Source organism: Aricia agestis, chromosome 11 (genome assembly GCF_905147365.1).
Source record: "Aricia agestis chromosome 11, ilAriAges1.1, whole genome shotgun sequence".
In the NCBI taxonomy this organism is placed as follows: domain Eukaryota; kingdom Metazoa; phylum Arthropoda; class Insecta; order Lepidoptera; family Lycaenidae; genus Aricia; species Aricia agestis.
In genome coordinates this window covers 16,193,870-16,219,584 of record NC_056416.1, presented here as the reverse complement: position 1 = coordinate 16,219,584, position 25,715 = coordinate 16,193,870, and the positions used below count along the sequence as shown (strand labels likewise).

Genomic DNA, 25,715 nt, shown 5'->3' with positions numbered 1-25,715 from the left:
TTGATCAATCGTTATTATTACTTATTATTCTTTCGTTATATTGAAACGATACTTCTCCTGCCGGTGAAATGAAACATTCACCAAAAAAATATATCATATTACCATGTTTCTTCCAAACGTGCGCACTCCACTAAAGCTACTCCAAGACTAATCTAGTTATTCCGAACGGAAAAAACCTCATGTGTGTGGTATTTGTACGGAATTTTTCATGATACGGTTTCCGAATCAGGAAAACTGATGTAATATGTGGCCGCCTTAATACGCTTGATGAGCTTGTGTGAGCTTAGCTCTTGAGTCAACTTTTTGTTTCGTGTTAAAAAACTTTTAAAAAAGCTAAGTACCGGAAGCTCTGAATCATAGAGAAATATAAACATACACCGGCTCTGAATCAACTTTGAATTTTCAAGTTTGAAGCCAAGTTGAAGCGTCTAAATTAAAATTATTTTAAATCCAACAATATAAAATTATGGCTTTTAGTTCATATAAGGTTACGAGTCACAATTTTCCAAGACTTCACGAAAAGCCGGACTTGCTAACTCTCATAAAGGAATTCACAGACAGAGTAAACTTGCAAGAATCACACGAAGAAGGACTCGAAAAGTCTCCTTTTATCTCCTTCGCTGAAACGGGAGATCTCTCCGAGTTAAAAGAGAAAGATAAACCTTGTCTCGAAGATGACGGGTCTACAGGTGACACACCAGGGACTGAAAGGGAGGATGTAAACTTTTTATCCGAGTATGGTTTCATCACCAGCTTGGCATATACTCCAGATGGAGAATTCGTTGTGGTTGGCCATTCCACGGGACTTGTACAGGTAAGTATAATAATTATATTATAGTCATTATTCGCTTTAAGTTTGAAGAGACTGAAGAGAGTCATAAAAGGAAAAAGGGTAAAGGTTCGGAAACCTACCCCAAGATTGATGGGGAGCTGAGGTGAGGGGGAGTGGGGAGGAGGGGTAAACACCCCCCCATACCAAATCCACACTGAGAAACCCCCCAGTTTTGGAGCTGCTCACCTTTGAAATTTTCGGAATTCTGAGGCGTGTTTTGTGACGGTCGCCGGCGGTCGCCGGCTGCTGCCGCAGCACGCTCGCTGCGCTCGCTCGGCTCCCTCTGTGTTGTGGTCTGAGTTCTAACCTAACATAACAAACTTTTGGACTTTATGGATTGTGTTTGTTTTTGTTTTGGCGGGGGGCTGTGCCCCTCGAACCCCCCTTTCGTGGGAGGAGAAATTTACATTTCAAATGTAAATTTCTCCTAAATGGGGGGTGGGGGGGTTTCCAAAGGTAGAAGAGGAGGTTTTTCTGATATCCTTCCTCAACCCATATGAGCAGCAAAAATTGAGGTAGGTTTCTGAACCTTATCCGGGAAAATAAATAAAATATTTTAAAGTATCGAAATTAATATTATCCTACAATTTTTTTTTTTACATTTTACCAAGTCCATAATCAAGTCTTTGTTTTGCCTACCCTTACCTATCGAGACTTAAGTAGTCCTTAACGAGTCACGACTTACGATTGTCGCTTAGGACAATATCTATGCCAATTCGGGCTATTCCAGATGGTCTAGATTCGAAAAAATGGCCGAAATAAATACTTTAATTTCCGAATACGCCAAAAGCATACGATCTCGATACAAAAATGAGAACTCTCCGGACATTTGGTACCCAATGTTTTCCGAAGGGCTGAGCAAACATCGCAAATTCGCGTGGGCCAAGGAGTGTAATGAAAAGTTCTCGAAAGGGACGCCAAATAGGGTTCTGTACGACAGATGGTATTTCTCCGAGTGCGGGGCTGTAACTGCGTTGGCGTACTGTCGAGATGGCAGTCTTGTTGTCGTTGGCCATGCTACCGGATTGATACAAGTTAGTTTAGGTCATTGGTTTCGGCAGTGGCGGCCTTACCCATTGCGAGGCTTCGGGCGGAAGGTCTTTGCGAATTGCGAGGTCCTTTGTTCTACGAGGCCCCTGCAAGAGCGAGGGCCGAGGCCTTTGGCGATTACCCTTGTCGTCACCCCCTAGGGCCGCCACTGGCCGTTTAGGTACGGGAGTGAGGCAACGTTGACTTTTGAGTCTTATTAATGAAACAAAGCCGCAATTGCGAGGTACGTGAAGAATTACGTTCACTTGCTCCTAGAATAATATTATTATTTCAACAATAAAATAACTGTACCTAAAGTTTGTTAGATGGATTTGTAAGATATGGTCCGACTGGGCTTTTATTTCGAAACTTAAATTTTATACTGAAATACATATCAGCGAAGTAAATAGAGCACAGCCAAAGTTACCGATTCGGTTTGACGGGCTGTGTAAGATAAATGAGTTGTATTGCCCGCTCTCGGGTATTTCGTACCATACCTAAGTATACATAAAGCACTATAAAATAACTCTATTGAAATAATACATAAAGCAGAAGCTCCTTTGAAACTAAATAGTCCATACATCCTAAATCCTCGTCACTCTACTCGGTCGGTGTAATCGGGCCGATTAATCGGGCCGATTACACCTACCGAGTAGAGTGGCGAGACGGTAAAATGCAACTCGACCGTGCTGTGCCGACTGCCGAGCCGAGTGAGTAGGTACACGTATTTTTGCATATTGTGGCGACGGGCGAGCCATTGTCAACGCACACTCTCAGAAGGAGGGAGTGTAGACCGCCGGCGAGGCGAAGATTGAATAAGAGAGAGAGAAAACACGGCGAATCCTGCCATGTTTCGTTTTCACTCTAACCGGCATTCTCGGAGTAGGTACCCGCTGTTTTCTTTGGAAGTGTCATGTACCTACTAAAAACGGTGATAATATCATTAAAGGTTACCATAAATTTTATAGCTGACTTTTAAAAAATCGGCCAATTGCGAGTCGGATTCGCGCACGAAGGGTTCCGTACCGTTATAGAGCAAAAGTAAGCCACAAATTGTGTTTTCTTTTGTATGGGAGCCCCCCTCATTTTTTATTTTATTTTAATATTATTATTAAAGTACACTTATAATAAAGGATTTTATAAAAATTTCAAGTGGCTAATTGTTACTATTATTGAAATCGAGCAAAAAGGCCAAAAAAAACGTTTCTTGTATGGGGAAGCCCCCCTTCATTATTAATTTTATTTTGTTTTTAGTATTTGTTGTTGTAGCAGCAACAGAAATACACAATCTGTGAAAATTTTAAAAGTCTAGCTATAGCGGTTTTTGAGATACAGCCTGCTGACAGACAGTCGGACAGACAGACAACGAAGTCTTAGTAATAGGGTCCTTTTTAGGCGTTTTTACCCTTTGGGTACGGAACCCTAAAAAGGAGAAGGCTCTATGTTTGGCTATGGATATATTTTTAATTGTTGTATGTTCATCTCCTGCAGTTACGTCACGGCGGCACAGGCGTGGTGCTGTCAACTCTCCGCAACATCCAGTTCCCGCCAAAACCGGTGTACGCGCTGCAGTTCAGCCCTCATGAGCCCAGGGTCTGCTACGCCGCCTGCACGGATAGCGTCGTGTACAGGATTGAAGTGCCCAATGTATGTTACCTAACACCTTGTATTAGTTTTGAGTGTTATGCTCTTGTTTCCAAGATAAGCGGATAACACATAATAGAACATTTTCTATACATAAATACCAGATGGGTTCCTATAGTATTGTAATTTGTAATGTATTTCATTAAGTGCCTACTATTGCCTACGTCTCGCGTCGATCTATCGAATCTAGAAGTTGAAGACTTATCTTCAACTTAACAACTTATCTTACGAGTAACCCAAGGGCCAAGAGTAGTCAAAGCCTTAAAACCGATGACATCGTCATAAGATTTTGAGTTATCAAGCACTTTCATTTTCATTGTGACGTTTACGTCTCCGCTTCACAGATTGAGGCCTCAGTAGATGATCCTCCGGAGCACTGCATCAGATCAGACCCGGCGGTGGAGACCCTTAGCCGGCAGTTCTACGGCAGCCCCGCCACTGCCACTGCCGCTTCGCCTTTCGTGAACCGTGAGTTTTTGAAACTGACTTTGCAGAGCAAGCTGAAAAATGTTCTACGATTTTGCCTAAAGTACGAAACGTTTTTTACATAAAATTACGGGGCAAACGACGAAACAGATCACCTGATGGAAAGTAACTATCGTCGCCCATGGACACTCGCAACATCAGAAGATTTGCAGGTACGTCGGGCTTGGTACGAAATGTGTGAAGCTAAGTGCAAGTTCATACTTTCGCATTATGTAACTTCGGCATCATAATATAATATGAATATTCTCAGCAGAGCTGAGTCAGCAGATCTGGACAGTGACGGATCCATTCCTTCTCGAAAATTACTTAAATCGCGTGCTGCCTTATGGCTGTCAGACTGAGATGGTACCGACATTATAGCCTATGCCCAGGCTGGCCTATAGGTATAATCAGACTCCTGGACAGATTCTTGTATTATGATACTAGCAATCATAAGGTCTATATGAGCATAATATTATATCTTAATGTACTATCAGAGAAGTTGGTTCCTAGGCAGATGGCAGACCTAAGTAATTTGGTCGCGCCAAGTCAAACCCAGCTAACATTAAATTGACATAAGCCGACCAAACCAAGTAGGTCTGTCAACTGCCTAGGAATCAATTTCCTCGGGTATACCTTCTACAAGCAAACGAATCGCCTCATCAAAATATTTATATCAATCATTATCATCCAGGAAACAAAATCCTTGCTCTCCGTTAAACCGTCGCAAATCAATTAACCCATCGATCGTGGAATAACGAGACACAATAGCTTATCTATTGTTATCGCGGCCGGGTGCGGCCGCTTAGGTCTTCATGAATTAATTCGTGCCCGAACACGGCTCAGTAAATTTCAAGGAATTTGTCAATTTAATACTAAAACTTATAATTACAACGAACGAAATCCTGAATTCGCAATGGCGGATTTCTCGTTCACATTAAAGTTCTGAATTAAACCCACTAATATAAAAGTTCCGGGTTCCATCCAACTTGGGATATCATTTTAAGTTCCCACTTAAACTTGCCATAAATTAGCTCCACGTTTTAAAATGGCTGTAAATGTGAAAGCCAGAGAAAATTCTCGGTTTACTTGTAAGAATTATAATAAGACGTGTCCTAGATAATCTTTTATACCGCTGTTGCTGTTGGAAATGGAACAATATTTTGAGTTCAGATGCACAATTCCTGCAGCTCTAGTGAGGGAGTCAATGTGCGATAGTATACTTACTAGACATAGAGTCTACTTAATTATGGGTCTATTTCTTGAAGTAAATCAAGGTTCTGTAAGGTTTCTAAAAGTTATCCTGATTCTGATTTAATTATTATTGGTTACGTACATGGGATTTACAAAAGTTTAAAAAAGTTACTCGTTCAGCACTGCTACTTTCATAGTGAACTCTATACATGGACTCATACAAACCTTAAAGTACACTTTGTTTTGTTACACTCGGTACACAAAATATTATAAAATACATCATTTCCGTTGTAAACAATCCAAATCCACGCACGTGTTTAAAAAGTTTTTAGAGTCGGTTGAATCCACGAAGCTAAAACAAAGGTTGAATCGGTCGGCTTTAAGTTCAGTTTTAAGTTTTTAGTAAAAATGCCATATTGTAAAACAAAATTTGCCTAAATTCCAGCGGGTACTAGGTTAGCATGAATACTCAACAGGTATCTGTTGCAGACAGGTCGGCGGCGCTGTCGCTCGGAGTTCTCGCTGAGGGGACCAAACTCGTTGTTGGCTACGCTGACGCCTCTCTAAAGATCTTTGACGTGGAAACTCAGGAGGTAAATGAGAGTTGGTTCTTACTTCTTTGAAAAATATTTAATTATTCGTACCATATTTTTTTAATAAGATGATGATTTTGCCGCTCATACCAATTTCATGGAAATCTTGGCACTTTCGAAACTGTAAGAAATATAAAACTTACATTAAAGCTCTGATATCCTAAACCGCAGACATATTTTTCAAAAATCAAAGGTCGGATCGGAGTTCGGACAGATTTACAGATTTAAACTTATAGCTTCCAAGAACAATTTTATGTTCCAATATTTTGTGTTTCGTGTGACACGTTTTACAGTTATTTACTGAGCTGAGACACAATATTAAAATTTGCAGTTTCTGTTACTTGATAATGACGTGCATTGAAATCAAGTATTATAGTACTAGTGTACTATATTAGAAATGGATTCAAAAGAAGATGACCAACCTACGTAATTTGATAGGGCTATGTCGACGGATCACTACTAACACTTGGCAAGCCCCGACCAAATAAAGCATAAGGAAATAGATGCTTAATAATAAAAACTTCAGAACTTAGGAACTTAGGTACCTTATCTAGTTTTTAAAGAATATGATTTTTTGAAGGATAGAAGGCGTTAATATGTTTTTATAAATTGTTTATTTATCATGTCAAATTATGAATCCCTTGTAAAGTCTTTGATTCCTCTTACTAATAATTGAAGACGTGAGTGGAAGAACATTTATCATGTACATTTTGTAACATACGGACATTTACTCATTTTTTTCCTTATAATATTATGAACAAACCTTGTAACTTATCTACTTCATCACCTGGCGAATATATCAGGCTACACATCATATAGGTAATGCACTGCTTTTTTATTTCAAGCTAATATCATTTTCCAGCCCTAAAGCCTCCATTTATTTGAAACGTGGGAGAGCCATGCTTCGGCACGAATGGGCCGGCTCGACCGGATAAATACCACGTTCTCACAGAAAACCGGCGTGAAACAGCGCTTGCGCTGTGTTTCGCCGAGTGAGTGAGTTTACCGGAGGCCCAATCCCCTAACCCCTACCCTATTCCCTTCCCTACCCTCAACTATTCCCTTCCCTTCCCTTCCCTACCCTCCCCTATTACCCTATTCCCTTTTAAAAGGCCGGCAACGCACTTGCAGCTCTTCTGATGTTGCGAGTGTCCATGGGCGACGGAAGTTGCTTTCCATCAGGTGACCCGTTTGCTCGTTTGCCCCCTTATTTCATAAAAAAAAATATGCAAAAAAAAAATAGCAATTTTTTTAATGTTAGTTATCGACTATCGTGTTTATCCACTCACATCTTGAATTTATAATAATTATGTTTACGACTTTCCCAATGTGCCTAAGGCAAACATTACACGGTAGGTTTTGCTGTCAGTCTTACCACAGTAGTCATGACTGTGACTGATGCATAACCTGTCGTGTAATGCAGTGACTGATGGTTGCATGAAATTGATTGACCGTTATCTGGATATTTTGGTTTTTTAACATGCAACCATCAGTTACGATTTTTGAATGAGCGTTATCACATCTGACAAAATAGGAAAAAATTAGAAACGTTTGAAAATTTTGGATTTGACTGACATAAAACTGAAGAGAATTGAGTGACCGTCTAATACCATTCTTCAGTCATCCTAGTCACCATCAGTCAAACATGATTCATGATTGACGGAATTGACTGTCGCTTGTATGATCGTGTAATGGATGCCTAATACTAGGTCTACTTGACTTTGGTACATTATTCACTTTACTTGAATAACTATACAGTAGTAAATATCGTTGTTAGTAAAGGGTGTCGACAGCACCGAGCTGTCTGAAGTAAGATCTAGCCTTTGCTTTCATTTGCAATAATAATTTGTTTTTATTAGCAAATATATTCAATGGAAATGGCGCTGGAATAAAAGGCGCGGAGAATTTACTGTTATAGCCTCTACTTGTATTTGAATTCTGAATATGTATAAGACGGAATGTGTATTTAGTACTGAGCTGAGGAACAAACACCTGAGGGCTAATTAAAGAATAACAAACGATATTGAAATACCTTACTATTGGTGGAATTGCTTACGACCGGCGACACGATAGGTCGCATCGTATTCCAGTTGACTCAAAAGTTTTTGTCAATATTTTCTAGAATAAATTATTTAATAAGCGTTTTTGGAAAAGGGTCGTTTGAGCAATCCCCTTAAACTTATTAAAACTATGCGTATTGCCAATATTTAAGCAAAAATTGGGCACTAGCTGTTATTTATAATATTGTCGCCGTTTTTTGGGCAATATACAGTCCATGCTTACCTTATGCATTTTGGAAGTATGATTTTTTATTTAATTATTTTTTAATTTAAGTACATAATTATAAACGAAAACAGCATGAATTCTGGTTGAATCTACGATTCAAAAGTAGTCTGAAGTTTTCGACTTAATATGAAACCATGTCGTTCACTAAAAAGTACATTTCCCAGGTACAATACGTACAACTATATAATATTTTTGGTAGTATTGTTTTAGGATGAGGATACAACCTATGTTATTTTACTACTGTAAGAATAACAGAGGGCTCTATCATAATACTTGGTAGAGATGCTTTGTTTATTAAAAGTTTCTAATGTTATGATTATAAATGTTGCTCTGAAGTCTAAATAATAAAATAATGGTTATTGTTGGGTTAATGTTAACTAAATATAAAGCCAACCAATCGTCTGGTTAAGATGAAATAATATTAATTAAAGCCATGTTCTTACTTTTTTTCAATTTATTTTACATTTTTAATGTTAAACTTATCAATTATCATAATAGTGTTCTTTTACTCTTTTGCCTTTAGATATATCTAGGAAATCTAGATCTTGTGAGAGATTTATGATGACTATAGTCTATTCAAGTATAGCTACAGTCTTTGGGATGACCTTATAAATTAATTATTCATTTCAGGAGTTTATCTTTTCAAGAATGCTGGTATAAATATTTTTAAACTCCTGAAATTAGCCAAAATATACAATTTTGGATATTTTTTCGATATTCTACGTTTTTTTTAAGATATCGTAACGCGACGAAGTTTAATGGGCGATATATCGACCAAAGTCAGCGTCAGCGAGAGTGTTCTCGTGAACCGGTCGAATCTAATCTCGCTTTATTGGCAATATTGGATTGGCTTTACGAGTGGCAGCCCTCAGCCCTTGGAAGTGGGACAGCCTTATGATTTTTACCCTTGTCCCAGTTTGCTTCACATTCGAGGTCCCGATAACTGTCCGTAAACTTTTTTAATCGGGATTGTTTAGTTTAAAAGCGACTTAAATTAAAAGGCTCTTAAGAGCAATGGCTTTTTGCTACTGCCGAAGTTCGGCATGATTTCGCTTGCAATACGCTACGCATACAATATAACGCGACGTAATTTCGTTCGTCGTCATAGTGTGTCATCAGTAAATAGTAATTTAAAATACATTGCAATCGTAATCATGCCGAACTTCGGCCGCGTATTTTCGGCCTAGTGTGTTTAGACACTTACATATTATAGCATACGACCGTCGTCCATTGTCCACCCCCAACAAATGGTGGAAATAAAAGGTTTTCTCGTTGCAGTACTTGTACTATTATTTCATTCTGTGGTTGCAGGTAGAAACAACGTACAAAGTCCACAAGCTGCGCGTACAATACATCCCGCGCAAGCTGCAGCGCATGCATGTGGGACAAGTGTGTGCGGTCAGCGCGCATCCTGAGAGAGAGCACACCTTCGCCAGTGCTGCCTGGGATAATACGTTACGGGTAACTCCTTATTACTTATGCTCGCCTAGTAGCTGAATGCTAGTAGGGTGGAGTCAGAAATGATTCCAGCATGACAGACAGAATATATCGCCAATGCGGCCTGGGACAATACGCTGCGGGTAACTCCTTATTACATAATATGATTGCCTGGGCCTAGAGACAAATGTCAAGCGATTATCGTAAACGCCAACAAAATGTATGGAATTTGACATTAGTATTCGCTAGCGAAGCGATAACTTATGTCAAATCGCATAAATTTTGTTGGCGTTTACGATAATCGCTTGCCACTTGTCTAGTAGGGCTTGTAGCTATAAGGTAGTGGAGCTTGAGATACACTACGATTGGACTACGAATAACTCCTTGTTGCTTCTAGTCCAGTCCAGTTGGAAAACGCTCCTACGTACTTTGATAGCCTAACGCAAGTGACGCTACGTAGAAACTACAAAATTTATAGTACCATTTAATTATAGTACATATATATAATATTTACATACATACACTTTGTTAAGAGAGCTTCTATGTGATGATGGATCCAACTCAAGTAATTACATGGCGGGTCCAAATCTCTTTGGCCAAACACAAATCCTTGAGGTGAGAAATAATTTTACAAAGTGCAAGCGTTCTCATTTGAATATCATAATCATTTAATTTAGATGCACCGAGTTTGTGAACTCTTGTGTGCATCTGGCTACGACGTGCTAACTTCTTACAACTTGGAATATCATAGTAATAGAATATTTCATGTGATGTAAACTACAACGTAGTTTTAATTGATGCAAATTTCGTGCGCGACTCCGTACGCGTGATGTCAATTCCTGTAGATGACATTTTAGCGTGATTTTTTTTATTAAATAAGGGGGCAAACGAGCAAACGGGTCACCAACTACCGTCGCCCATGGACACTCGCAACATCAGAAGAGCTGCAGATGCGTTGCCGGCCTTTTAAGAGGGAATACGCTCTTTTCTTGAGGGTTTGCAGGTCGTATAGGTCCGGAAATACTGCTGGTGACAGTTCGTTCCAGAGTTTTACAGTGCGCGGCAGAAAGTTACGCGAAAAACGCACTGTGGAAGACTGCCACTCATCAAGGTGATGAGGATGGTATGTTTTTCGCGTGGGACGATAGCGAAAAGTTGCAGGTGGTATGATTCCGAACAATTCCTCAGAGCACTCCCCGTGATACAACCGATAGAGGATGCAGAGTGAAGCTACATCTCGGCGTAATTCCAAGGGGTCCAAGCTGTTTGAAACACTATGGCAGTCAACAATTCGAGCGGCCCTTCGTTGGATACGATCCAGAGGGAGCAGTTGGTATTTTGGCGCCCCTGCCCAGAGATGAGAACAATATTCCATATGAGGCCGAACCTGCGCCTTGTAGAGTTGTAGGCGTTGATCCGGACTGAAGTACTGTCCTATAAGTCCTATAAGAACACCAAGCTTCTTCGAGGCTAATTTGGCCTTACCCTCTAGATGATATCGGAACTGGACTTCGCTCAATATGTTGACGCCAAGTATCTCAATGCTAGGGGAGATGGTTAAAGATGTGCCCTCGATACGAGGATAAACGACCATTGGTGACTTTTTAGTGATGAACGCGCAGACTTGTGTCTTGGCGGGGTTGAATTGGACCAAGTTACGTCTACCTCATTCAGAGACCTTCTCCAATGAATTCTCCACCTTAGACACAAGTTGGTTTGACTCTCAGTGACATTTTGCCGAGAAATATTAGGGGAGCCGGTATACACAGCATCACCTGTACTATCACCCGCATAGCAATGAATGCCGTTGGTTTGTAACATGTCATTGATATGCAGTATGAATAGAGTAGGCGATACCACACAGCCCTGAGGGACACTGGCATCAACTGACTGAGTTTCCGAGCATTCGCCGTCAACTACGACCTTTATGCTTCTGTCTGCTAAGAAACTAGTGATCCACTTACATTATTTCTCGGGCAGCCCGTATGATGGAAGCTTTGATAGCAGCGCTTTATGCCAAACCCGATCAAAGGCCTTCGCAATGTCCAAACTAACAGCCAATGCCTCTCCTTTCGACTCAATTGCCTGAGCCCAACGATGAGTCAGGTATGCCAAGAGATCACCAGCCGAGCGACCCTTACGAAACCCGTATTGTTTGTCGCTTAGTAATCCCTGGCCGTCCAAGTATCGAAGAAGCTGGCTATTGATAATGGATTCCATTATCTTCGAGGAGAGAGAGGTTATAGCGATTGGTCTGTAGTTGGAAGGATTTGAGCGATCACCTTTTTTGGGGATCGGGTGCACTAAGGCTGTCTTCCAGGAAGCCGGGACGATGCCAGTTGAATAGGAGAGCCGAAAAAGACGCGTCAAGACCGGAGCCAACTCTGGAGCACACTTTTTCAACACAATAGGCGGGATTCCGTCAGGCCCACTTAACTTTTAGATATCAAGGGAACGGTTTTTCGCACTAAGCGCTGATGATACCGAATATCCGACATGATGCTCGTGCATCGCGGTATGGTCGGCGGTTTCTGCCCCCCATCATCCAGGGTCGAGTTTGACGCAATGAGCTTGCCCAGAAGATCGGCTTTGTCTTTTGCGTCCTGGGCCAACGATCCATTTCCTACGTGTAGGGATGGTAGGGTCGGCTTGCAGAAATTTCCTTCAATAGCTTTGGCCAGAGACCAGAATGCATGGGTTCCCGAGGGGCGGCGCTCTCTTGCCAATTCTATTGACGTGCTGTTGCTTTGCCCGAGTAATCTCTTTCTTGAGGGACCTAGAGGCAAGGTTGTACTCCTTTTTATATGTGCTGGTATTTAAATCCCGAGCAGACACTGCGTTGGCCCAGGATTGGTAAGCCTCCTGCTTCCGGCGAGAAGCTTTTTTGGGGGATGAACCAAACCAGGGACAAAATCTGCCGCCAGTTGGCACTACAAAGGTCGGAATGAAAAGTTCCATCCCCTGCATCACCACATCGGCAACAGAGTTGGCAGTGTTGTCGGGATCATCCGGCGAGAAGCACACGTGCCCCCAAGGATAGGATGCAAAAAACGACCGTATCCCATCCCAGTCTGCTGACTTGTAGTGCCACACACGACGGTATTTAACAGCGCGCTGTCTTAACACCGTCGTAAGTGGCACAGAACTCCTAACAAGGCAATGATCCGATGAACCAAGTGGTGCGGTTACGGATATTTGGTAGCCGTCAGGATTTGAAGTCAGCAGGAGGTCCAACAAGGAAGGATTCTGACCATCCACATCTGGGATTCGCGTAGGCGTAGTAACCAGTTGTGTCAATGTGTGATGAAAAGTAGCCTAATTCCTTTCTCATCGTCTGCTCTACATCTGTGCCAAATTTTATCAAAATCAGTCGAGTAGTTTCGCTTATGCGATGGAATTAATCAAATATATTATAGGTAAGTAATCTAAATTAGATAAGTAATCTAAAGTTTAGAAAAATCATTTTGATACTCGATAACAATAATCCTATTGCTTATACTTATTTAAAGTTTAGAAAAATATTTTGTGGTTTTGTATTAATACTCAATATTAATAAACTTGAGCATATTTTATTGATTAAACTTGATATTCGATACACTTGAAACTGTAGCACGAACAAGATATTTGAAGTTCGGTGGCTAACCACAACCCCGATAGGATTACAAACTTTCATCTTACCGAGTACCTAAATGTTAATTATTTACTAATAAACGTTATAAATTATCCAATATCCATACTAATATTATAAATACGTCTGTGTGTCTGAGGTAACAGGCACGTCCAAACCGTTGAACCGATTTTGGTGAAATTTACTTTGTGTGACCACCGGAAAAGGCCATAGGATACTTTTTATCTCGGAAAAAATGTACGGTTTGCCCGGGATAAACGAATTTTGACGCAACGGAGTTGCGGGTGTCATGTAGTTTAATAATAATAAAAATTGTAGTTGTGACTGTGTATATCTTTAGAATTCATAATACTTTTACACAAATTATAGAATTTACAATGTAATTTTATAATATAATGTAGCCTCAAGTCTAATAATAATTGTAGGACTAGTATTGTACTGTAAATTGTAAGCTATTTCTTCACGAGTTCTCAAACAAAGCTTTGCTGAAGAGTGAAGAGTTCTTGAACGGAATTATTTTAATGCGCAGAAAAACATTTTCAACTTTAAAATCGAAAATGCTCTAGCACAAACTACTTATTGAGTTATTTCTAATATTATTTAGGTAAGTAATAACTTTAAACATACAAAATTATGTGGGTAAATATCAAAGAATAGTAAAAAATGCATACAGAGCATATTTTTCAATTAAATCATTTAGTTCTGTAACCTGTTAATATTTTAAAAATAATCTTGATGAATATTCTATCTTGAAATAACGAGCGATTTGCCATCTACAGTCTACACCGCGAGATCAGAATAAGTTTCAGAAGACTGTTACTGAAAAGTAATCTGACAGATTCTAATCTCCATACTCTATCTGTCAATTTACGTTGTGTAGATAGCCTATTCGACACTTATCAGGAAGTCTTGAAACAGGCTCTTATTCTGAAGTGCAATCCTTAACATTTCCTTATGTTCTCAGATTTGGGACGCGCGTGTGAAAATCGGGTGTATGATGACGTTCGAGGGAGTCAACGTGTGTGGTGACAGCATCGATCTCCATGTCAGTGTTTCTTTTACTTGCAGTTATAGAGCTATTAAGTAGTATGTAACTGAGATATTAAGTAACTATTTATTGAAAACACTATATTTTAGGGCGCAACAGAATGGCGCGAATAGAAAAAGCGGGAATCAATGAAAGATCATAATAATAGACACATAGATAAGTTACAACTTGTGATCACAGAGTAAAAATTACCACACACAAGGAGCGTATGCAAAATATATATGAAAGAAAATATTATAAAAGCGCGATAATGATAAAAATTAATTGACATTTTATTTTATTATAACTAGAGATCGCCCAATGGTCGAAATTCGACCTTAGTTTCAACGACATTAGGACAACTACCAAAATTTTGTAAAAATATATAGACTTTATCAGATTTTTTTCAACTCTTGTCTCTGGGACTCAGCTGATCTCAGATTGGCCGTGTAAGCATTGTCTAAATAGTATCTCAGATTCAATAAAAAAAACTACAATCCATTTTCGATTTGTCACCTCGCTGTCAACAGACTTCAACAATAAATAAAAGAGTATTCGTATGTATAGGCTTGTCACTCAAAAAACTGTGATTTTTCTTAGTGTGTGTGTTGTAGTGTGTGTAATGTTTTATTTGTTAAATAAATGTATGATAAAAGCATAATTTCAAAATAATATTAGCTCGTTGCACTCCTTCGCCATATAAACTATAACTGTGCAAAATTTCATTCACTTACGTTTCCCCAATTTTCGTCAAAAGGGATACAAAGTTTTTGGCTCACGTATTAATCTATAGATAGATAGATAAATAATTATATTATAGTAGGAGTAATAGAATAGGAGTGTAGGTAATATTATGTTATGAATTAGTTTGCATCGTTTCTAATCATAAAAATAAGTATGTAAATGCATATTATTCTAATGCTCGTTAAACTTGCTATTAATAATAATCTAGGTCTGTAAGGAGATCCAAGTGCCGATTAAATGACGTGAACATTATAAACTCTTTGCTATTTTTAATGGTGGAGATAGGCAGAAGCAGTGCCGTGAATAGCCTTTTTTGCGCCCTGTGCGAGCTAATAACTGCACACTTGTTTTTTAACTGGCTTCCAAAAAGGAGAAGGTAATATTATGTTCGGCTGTAGATTTTTTTTACTACATTGGAAAACATCTCTGGGGCGCAGCGGGAAATACTTATCGGGAGCAATTCGAAAGAATAAGAGTCTGCCTGGTCTGGCCATTCTTGCGCCCCCCCCAGAGTCTACGCCCTGTGCCTGGGCACCGATGGCACCGCCCTATTTACGGCACTGGGCCGAAGCGTGTAAAATTGATCGCATTATTACTAAAATATCTTTCACGGTTACGTAGGTCTGTAACAGTTTCAGAATATCCGTTTGTAAAAACACTGTCATCTATCAATATTGATTTAGGATAAGCGCTAAACTTTCCGACTTAGCCCAAATGGAATTTTATCGTACGAATTTAATGGAACTCTCGCAAGATTAATCGAAAACAAAGTTATGGCGGAATGATAAATTATACTTATGACGATGTAAAGCCTCAGTGGTTTAATGGTTTAGTGGTAAAAACGATTCATAGGTTGTGACCTCTATTCCCACGATTAAGCATCAAAAATATCATATAATATCGACTGTAGTAGGTTCATCGTGGATATTCATGTTTAACAATAACACAATAATACATATTGTACCATCGAGAAATTTGATTCCTAGGCAGTTGATAGACCAATGTCATTTGGCCGGATTATGTCAATTCACTGTTAATGTGATCTGTCGTCTGGGTTTGACGTAACGCGACCAAACTGGGTTGATCCCCCATCTGCCTAGGAATCAACTTCTCTGATAGTACTTACTATTTTCTACAGTTTTTACAAAAAATGTTTCCAAGTTTGTTTAGGTCCTAGCCGTTAGGACAATGTAGGCTGATCACCTGATTGCCTTACAAAAAAGTTGATCCATGTGTCGGATAGGCATAAAACGTCGGTCTTGAGTTTGATTTCTCGCCGGTCTTGTCTGTCATTCCTTACGAGAGTGAAGAAACAAATCCCTCCACCAATCCCTGGCCATATCAACCGTTCGTGGTTATACGCGCCAAATCATGGGAATGCACTCTGCAGAGTGCAGAGTATAGGAATAGAGGATATCCTAGCGTACTGCGCACACACTTGGGTACTACAGAAACTGCTAGGTTAGCTGGCTTGGTGTGAAACTAACCGTCTCAGCTAAATCGTTTTGGGAGCAAGTTAGGAGCACATATTTTAGACTCATTTTATTACCTCACAGTTTAAACGAGACTGATCCTTAAGTGGTCGGCATAAAGATGAAGATAATGTAAGCCGCGATTATGTTTTAGCTTACATAATACACATTCGGAGTCGGGGGAATGATAAACGATGTTCAGGACACGACGGAAGAATGACACTTTTAGCGGCACGCGACCTAAATGGCTCGCATTACACCCCTTATGGTATTTAGGTCTGATTGAAAACCTGCTTGAGCCGCTGTGATATAGTATTTACTATTGATTTAAATGCGAAGGAGTGTCTGTATATAACCGCTTTGCGCTTGAATAAAATTTGGTAAACTACAATCTACAAGTAAGTTTTTTTTTCATGAAATGTCACCTGATGGACAGCAATTTCCGTCGCCCATGGACACTCGCAGCATCAGAAGAGCTGCAGATGCGTTGCCGGCCTTTTAAGAGGGAATAGGGTAATAGGGGAGGGTAGGGATGTGAAGAGAAGGGAATAGGGGAGGGTAGGGAAGGAAATAGGGTAGGGGATTGGGCCTCCGGTAAACTCACTCACTCGGCGTTTATAATATTTTTTTTTATTTCATAAAAAAATATATTATAAGGTCAGTTATTTCGCAAAATGTGAAAGGTTCTGCTTCTGTGATCGAAGTCGTGGGAGAGAACTATTGAAGAATAAGATGTATTATAAAGAGGTAAGGACAGGCCCAATCTATATATATAAAACTCAAAGGTGACTGACTGATTGACATAGTGATCTTTCAACGCACAGCCCAAACCACTGGACGGATCGGGCTGAAATTTGGCTTGCAGGTAGATGTTATGACGTAGGCATCCACTAAGAAAGGATTTTGATAAATTCCAACCCCAAGGGGTTCAAATAGGGGATGAAATTTTGTATATAATAATACTTCTTAACGCGAGCGAAGCCGCGGGCAAAAGCTCGTGTACGCATAAAATTACTTCAAGATGAGTGCCCCATTGTATTCGTAACTTGTCGATACTCTTTTATTAATATTGCATGTTAAATATTGTTAGAACACTAATAAAACAATATTTGCGTGCACTTTTTCCACTATATTAAGAAATTATTAACAAATTACACGACCGGTTTCGAAATTAATCATCTTCAGGTGTACTTAGTGTAGGTAGTTTTACAAAATTAAATATAATCAAAACAAATATTGGGGATGTCAGCATCATGAACTTTTTATACCATTTGGTAGAATTTCTCTACCGAATACGACTTTTTTCTACTAATGTTAAAATTAATATTTAGTTGGTTTTAGCTCTTTTATATTGATAAATTAATAAAATTTTATAAATTTTATATATTTTATAGACAATTTATTATATTTATTGACATTATTTAATTTAGTTTAATTTATTTGACATTATTATAGATATTAATATTTTTATAATTTTTAATATTATGGACAAATGAATTAAATTATTGGTGATCTAATTGACAATTATATAGGTAGTTATTAAGTTAGTTTGACAGTGTGTATATGAATTTTTTGACATGTTTTAATAATTTGATAGTAATTTTGTGACATATTGTAATTGAAATTTTGAAATTTAACAATGGCATCTGTATATATGACATAACGTTATTAATTTATCAATGTAAAAGAGCTAAAACCAACTAAATATTAATTTTAACATTAGTAGGAAAAAGTCGTATTCGGTAGAGAAATTCTACCAAATGGTATAAAAAGTTCATGATGCTGACATCCCCAATATTTGTTTTGATTATATTTAATATTGTAAAACTACCTACACTAAGTACACCTGAAGATGATTAATTTCGAAACCGGTCGTGTAATTTGTTAATAATTTCTTAATATAGTGGAAAAAGTGCACGCAAATATTGTTTTATTAGTGTTCAACATGCATTTCCACCAAGAACCAACGTCATTATTAATAAATTATTAATATCAAGTCACAGAACAAATACGACTCGTCGGCCGACTCGTGAATTCAAACGTTAATCGCGACAGGGACTGTAGACAAAAAACGTGAGGTCGAGTACGGCAAAAAACGTAAGTGCGAGGATCTTTGTATCGAATTCATTAAAAGTTTTAGTATAAAAAAAATATATTCTTATAGTTAGTAGTGTCGTCGTGTTGGGTTAAGCAAAATTGTTCCTAGACTCTCATCCTTACTTTCAAAAGCAGTTAGTTAATAAACAAGTCGTTCGATATAACGTACACGTAGTCGGGTATTTATGAACTTACTGAGGGTAGTTTTAATTAAAAACTTCACCTTTGTAGTTGTTTAGTCTCGTTAAGAAGTTGGCGGCTCTTACCTTTGTGGTTTATTATACTTTTCATTATATTATTATACTACTTAAACTCTCGTCGACGATAGTGGTGAACAAAATAACAATTTAACTTTTAATTTTTGTTGTTTTTTTTAGGTGGTCTTTACCGTCCAAGTAAAATTAGTTACTTTGGACATCAAAAATGCACAACGATTAAGGAATGTTTAAACATAAATTACACACTTAAATTACAAACTATTTATATGTTAATATATAAATAAATAGGTAATTTTAGTGGAGATTTTTATATTTATACTAGATGTCCCGCGCGGCTTCGCCCGCGTAAATTAGAAATTTTACAGAATCCGTAGGTACATTTTCCCATAAAAAATATTTCCCCCGTTTTTCCCACATTTTCCTGAGTTTCTTCTGTCGTATTAGTCTTAGAGTAATAATATAATATAACCTTCTCGATAAATGATGAGTCTTACTCGATAAATGATCTATCTAACACTGATATAAGTTTTTAAATCGGACCTGTAGTTTCTGAGATTGACGCGTTCAAGCAAACATACTCTTCAGGTTTATAATATTAGGTAGATATAGATTTTTTTTAATTATCGCTTGACAAACTCGAGTCTCGATCTAAAAGACTATGAAATGGTATAATATGGTAGTGATGATGATGATGATGATGATGAAGAATGTAATTTGCATAGTAGCATATGCTTTCTGTTCTTAAAACAACGCCGAAACTCCCAAACTTGTATCTATAAAGAATCAGGAATTCTCTCAGCACCTTCCGAACCACGGTATACCAGGTATATCTCGGTGCAAAATCTTACTTGTTGGTAGCATATGCTTAGAATACTTCTCACGAAACCGAAGTCACCATATGTTTCCCTATAAGTTTTGAGGAGTTCCCTCGATTACTTATGGATCCTTCATCAGATCACCACTTTTCTGAATATAATACCAAATTGGGATGATACCTTATATACCAAAAGAAAAATTTTGAAAATCGGTTAACAAACGGCGGAGTAATCGTTGAATATAAGAAAACGAACATAACACCTCCCCCATTTTGAAAGTCGGTTAAAATTGTAGCCTATGTGTTATTTATTTAATATTTTAATCAGCACATGAATTGAATAACAAATTTTTTTTCAAATTAATCGTAGCACCATCTGTCAGGACAAACTAAAATTGAAATAGAATAATATTGAATGCGATGATAGCGCCGTCCGCCGGATCTAATGTAAAACATTCCAAAATCAACAACTCCTTATAAATAAGAAATTAATTGAAAAAACATTTTCCAGTAGACCAAACTGTAAATCTAAACCATTCTCGAATCTCCACGAACACACACAAAAAATTTCATCAAAATTGGTCCAGTCGTTTAGGAGGAGTTCAGTCACATACACACGCACACAAGAAATATATATATTAAGATTGTAAAAATATTAAAACTTAGATACAACAAAAAGTTCCAATAATTATTACAAAATACAATATTTACAAAAAACTTTAGATAAACTGTTGTAGAATCATAATATTAATACGCGAACGAAAAACTTTGTGACCCTTTTTACGAAAAATGGAGAAACGTAGGTGCATGAAATTTTGCACAGTTATAGTTTATATGGTGAAGGAGTGCATCGAGCTAATATTATTTTGAAATTATGCTTTTATGATATATTTTTTTAACAAATAAAACATTACACACACTACAACACACACACATGAGAAATGACGGATTTTTGAGTGACAAGCCTATACATACGAATTATACTCTTTTATTTATGGTTGAAGTCTGTTGACAACAAGTTGACAAATTGAAAATGGATTATAGTTTTTTTTATTGAATCTAAGATACTATTAGACAATGCTTGCACGTCCAGTCTGAGATCAGCTGAGTCCCAGAGACAAGAGTTGAAAAAAAAAGATAAAGTCAATATTTCTTTACAAACTATAAGTAGTCCTAATGTCGTTGAAACTAAGGTCGAATTTCAACCATTGGGCGATCTCTAGTAATGTTAATTTCGTTCACAATTTATTCAGTAGGCTTTCTGTTAGTTCTATTAAAATTAATGTTCTAAAATAAACAAAATTTTAAAATTAATAACGGTCTTATTTTAATTAACTGGTTCAAATAGCGCGAGCGGTATAATAAATATACTAAATTTTAATAAGCTAGTCTAACTCAAAATAAGGATTACATAAATATAATGTTTCATTGACAAAACATAATATTAGCTGACTCTGTAACCATTTTTATTTAAATTATAACCTGTTTTAAAGAAAAAATAAACAATACCTATTATATAACTAATTATTATTATTGTTAGATCAGCTTTACATCATTTGTACTCTATTTGTCTAGATTTCCACCGAGGTCTAATATACTATCTTGGGACTTGGTCTACGACAAGAGTACAATAACAAACATTACTCGTGTTAGGTTTTTTAACACCCAATGTAAAAATTATTTACTTGCAGTAGGTAACCCGCGTCCAGAGTGCCTAGACAAGCGGCAAGCGATTATCGTAAACGTGGAACGCCAACGCCACAAAATGTATGGGATTTGACGCTAACAAAATGTACATGCGATTTGACATCGCTTCGCTAGCGAATACTAATAGTATTCGCTAGCAAAGCGATGACTTATGTCAAATCGCATACATTTTGTTAGCGTTTACGATAATCGCTTGCCACTTGTCTACTAGGGCTGAGTGTAGTTGTACAGACATTCTTTAGTAAGCTAGCGAACTTACTATTCTCTATATAAAGCATCTATGTAATATATTACACTCAAACAGAGAGACTACTGCCTCGTAGGCAGCTGGCAGCCGACCGAAGCCCTGACCGTCTGGGACCTCGCTGCCAAGAAGCGGCTGAACATCATCAGGGTTCAGAACAGAAGGCCCGATGTGGACGGGGAATATATTTATGCTTGCCGCTATTGGAGGTCCTATGAGGTATGAAAGTGGAATAGGGATGTGTCTAATAAATGTAATAGTTACAAGAGAATTAAGGCCTGTTTCACCACTTGCTGATAAAGTGCCGGATAGGCTGTTCACAACTTATTTGACAGATTCTCCATACTCTATTTGTCAACTTAAGGCTAGGATATTCCAAATTCACGTTTCTAGAATGAGTAATTTTTAAAGAAAGCGTCATTAAAAAAAACTGAAAAATATATACATGTAAAGATACATCTTTTAACTAGTGACTTTTACGGTTAGAAACACAATACAGATAATTTTACTCGATAAAAAAAAATTCCGAAACAACCTCGATTTTAAAAACATTTTCAGTTTTATAGGACTTACAGGGACTCAATCAAAAAATAATTTGGATAGTTCGATTACTATTAAAATTTTACAGGGAAATGTACGGATACATGTTTAGTTATACTATTTTTTATCTAAGTAAAAAGGTTTTTTCTCCTATTTCGCCCTATCATGGACGCGGCGAGCGTCGTAACCGCCACTGTACAAGGCGCGCTGATATGAATGTTATTTTAATGTCTTTTACGTCGATATTCGCACTGACAGACATCGGCCTGCTAATTTAGGAATAACCTCCCCTTAAGTATTGGATAGTCTATTCGGCACTTATCAGGAAGTTTTGTTACAGGCCCATAAAGTTGTAGACTTAGGGCCTGTTTCACCACTTCCTGATAAGGCTATCCATCACTTAACTGTCAATTTAATTGGTGGATAGACTTATCAGGAAGTGGTGAAACAGGCCCTTAATGTAAATATTAATTTTATATTTTACATAGTAGCTATTTCGTAATATACTACTGTTATACTTCTGTATAACCTAAGTATTTTTTTGTTAAATTAGTAACTAAGAGCTAGCTAATAAAATCTCTGGAATACTGGTATAAGGCTGGGTACAGCTCTAGAATTGTTAACTAGTAGAAATTGTGGCAGTTGAGAAACGCACTACGTTTAATTTTCCCGTTTTAGTGTTGATAAAGTGAATAAGATTTATTCTGTTATCTGTTAAGTAGTGTCTGGTAGTGCTATCAATAGTTTAAATGTAACGAAGTAATTAATGCGTTTCTTTTCTATACTAATATTATAATTCTGCAGAGTTTGTTTGTTTGAACGCGCTTATCTCAGGAACTACTGGTCCGATTTGAAAAATTATTTTACAGTTGGATAGCCCATTTATCGAGGAAGGCTATAGGCTATAATTTATTACGCTAAAACTAATAGGAGCAAAGGAATAGAGGAAAATGTGGAAAAAACGGGGGGAAATTATTTGAAAGGGCTTATTTGAACGCTCTAATCTCAGGAACTGCTGGTCCAATTTGAAAAAATCTTTCAGTGTTAGATAGCCCATTGATTGAGGAAGACTATAAGCTATATTTTATCACGCTAATAGGAGCGAAGAAATAGAGGAAAATGTGGAATAAACGGGGGAAATTATATGAAAGGGCTTATGAACGCGCTAATCTCAGGAACTACTGGTCCGATTTGAAAAATTATTTCAGTGTTAGATAGCCTATTTATCGAAAAAGGCTATAGACTATATTTTATCACGCTAAGACTAATCGGAGCTAAGGAATAGAGGAAAACGTGGAAAAAGCGTGGGAAATTATATGAAAGGGCTTATTTGAACGCGCTAATCTCAGGAATTACTAATCCGATTTGAAAAATTCTTTCAGTGTTAGATAGCCCATTTATCGAGGAAGGCTATAAGGCTATATTTTATCACGCTATGACTAATAAGAGCTAAGAAATAGAGGAAAATATGGAAAAAAACGGGGGGGAAAAGAACTACTGGAGCAATTTTTATGTTTGATATTGAATGTACTGTCACTTCTTGGTGGAAATTCATCTTCAATTAAATAATTATACACTTTCCTTGCACTTATTCCACTTTATTTTAATATTTTTATTACAAAATTGTTAAATACACGACCGGTTTCGAAAAAATCATCATCAGGTGTACACCTGTATAAATATGTGTAAATATTAAAATAAAGTAATGGAATAAGTGCAAGGAAAGTGTATAATTATTTAATTGAATTTTTATGTTATTTGGCAAACATGAAGAATAGCCTACGTGAAGGGACATAGGCTATTTTTTGCGGAAAAATGAACAGTAGCGTGAAATGCCTAAATTACGCAAGCGAAGCCGCGCGGAACATTTAAGTATAATAATAATAATAATAATATAATATTATTATTATTATTATACTTAAATGTTCCGCGCGGCGATTTTATTATAATATATACATTTAAGTAAATATTATAATAAAATCGTAGGAAAGTTAATTCTGTACATTGAATATTTTTTTACAATAAATAATACTTGGGATGTGATCTACTATGCTAACGCAGACGAAGTCGCGGACAACAACTAGTCTGTTGTAAATTGAATATAAGTTTCTTATAACTACTTAAAAATGTAAGCCATTTTGACAACTATACTATTGCCTCAAAATTTAGCGCAAATAACAATAGTTTTAATAAAAAAACAGTATTTGCTAAAAACGTTTTCCAAATGCTATAACTAACTCTACAATTATAAGGCTACGGAGAGCCATTATCTTACCTCAACCTTGTAATCAAGTTCTCCAGTACCACATAGTGTATACTATGTATGTATGTATGTTTGTATACAGAGCAATTTGTAAGGGCGAGTGCGGTTGTGTATGTTTGTATTGGCATGTGCGAAGGCAATTGATCGTCTGTAGCTTGTACAATGTACGGTTCTCGATACAACCAGTTTGTCACCTTTAAACCTTATTCTCATGGGCATAAGATGGATTATTGATATACTGAATCTGTCGGCGAAAGTACATGCCACTGTTGATTGCTTTTATGGTGCCAATAAACGTACTTTTGTTTGGGTCTTTTTAACGGGCTACATGTTTCATTTTAGCTCCTGACTTTTGTCACTTTTTTGTCTACGGAATAAGGGTCAGGTTGTATGGAGACTTGATCCCTAAGATTGATAATTATAAAACGCATAAAATAACGTGGCTAAAAATAACCACGTCATAAAATAATACAGACTTTGCTCATTATTTTGGCGCACTGCATCAAAATGAATTGAAACAAATTATAATATTTTTAAAATATTCTTACAGTTCAACAGAAAAGGGAAGTACGGTATAATCGGCGGGAGCGGCACCAACTGTGTTGAAGTAATAAACCTTCATAACCGCTACATAGCCGCCTCCTATCCTACACCAAGATCTGTCTTGGCTATCGCCAGCCACGGTGACCGTATCGCCTTCGGAGGAACAGCACCAGTCTTCTCCATCGTCACCTTCCACGACCCCAAGCATGAGCCTCACCATGTAGACCTGGATGACCCGTGGACGTGGGTGAGAGACAAGATGTATGAGGTGGACGATATCATGATAGATATGGAGCCGGTACCGAATTATGACTATCCGATCAGAGATGAGATTGAGTTTTAGTTGAATGTTGTATTAAATGTTTGAACTGTCCCAAGTTAATCATCAGTAAAAATGTCACTATTCAGAAATGCTGGACCTCAATTCAAAAATTGAACTGACTTTGGACTACTCCCTATCTACCTCATGAAGTTAATATACCTAGCGGAATAGAGCAACACTCGAGCCGAAATTGGTCTACATCTGTGTATAAAAATATATTATGTATGTATACAAGCATGATTGAACATGAATTCTTAGATGAGATTGAATTGTCAACGTACCGATAAGTGCCGACTGGACGTCAAAAAAAGAGTTCTGCTGTCATGTATCACACGTCTCTTTTTACCATGCAGTGTTACTGATAGTGACATCTCTCTTGCTCAGGCCTTTGTTTCCCTATTCCGCTAGGTATATTAACTTTATGATCTACCTCTATGCGATACATCAACACTAGAAAGAAAGAAAGAAAATAATTTTATTTGGTATAAACTTTACAAAACTAATAACAATAATAATTTACCAGGGCGAGCGAGCGAGCCCTAATATATCCCACATCCTGAACATTTTGTGGTACACTACGGAAAAACTATCACGCCTATTGACATAGTAATTTATA

At 37.6% G+C, this 25,715-nt stretch overlaps 1 protein-coding gene across 2 annotated transcripts; it reads left to right on the top strand.

The window, feature by feature from the left end:
- The first annotated feature begins 449 nt into the window (after positions 1-449).
- On the top strand, positions 450-25,137 carry LOC121731556. 2 transcript variants are annotated; one of them, XM_042121036.1, is made up of 8 exons: positions 450-814; positions 3,353-3,508; positions 3,850-3,973; positions 5,654-5,757; positions 9,355-9,504; positions 14,073-14,153; positions 21,492-21,650; positions 24,785-25,137. In XM_042121036.1, exons 1-8 carry the CDS (start codon positions 467-469, stop codon positions 25,118-25,120), a joined length of 1,458 nt encoding a protein of 485 aa, XP_041976970.1. In that variant the 5' UTR covers positions 450-466; the 3' UTR covers positions 25,121-25,137. The 2 variants fall into 2 exon arrangements, with proteins under 2 accessions (XP_041976970.1, XP_041976972.1); XM_042121038.1 differs by lacking the exon at positions 450-814 and adding an exon at positions 1,579-1,866.
- Positions 25,138-25,715: the final 578 nt, after the last annotated feature.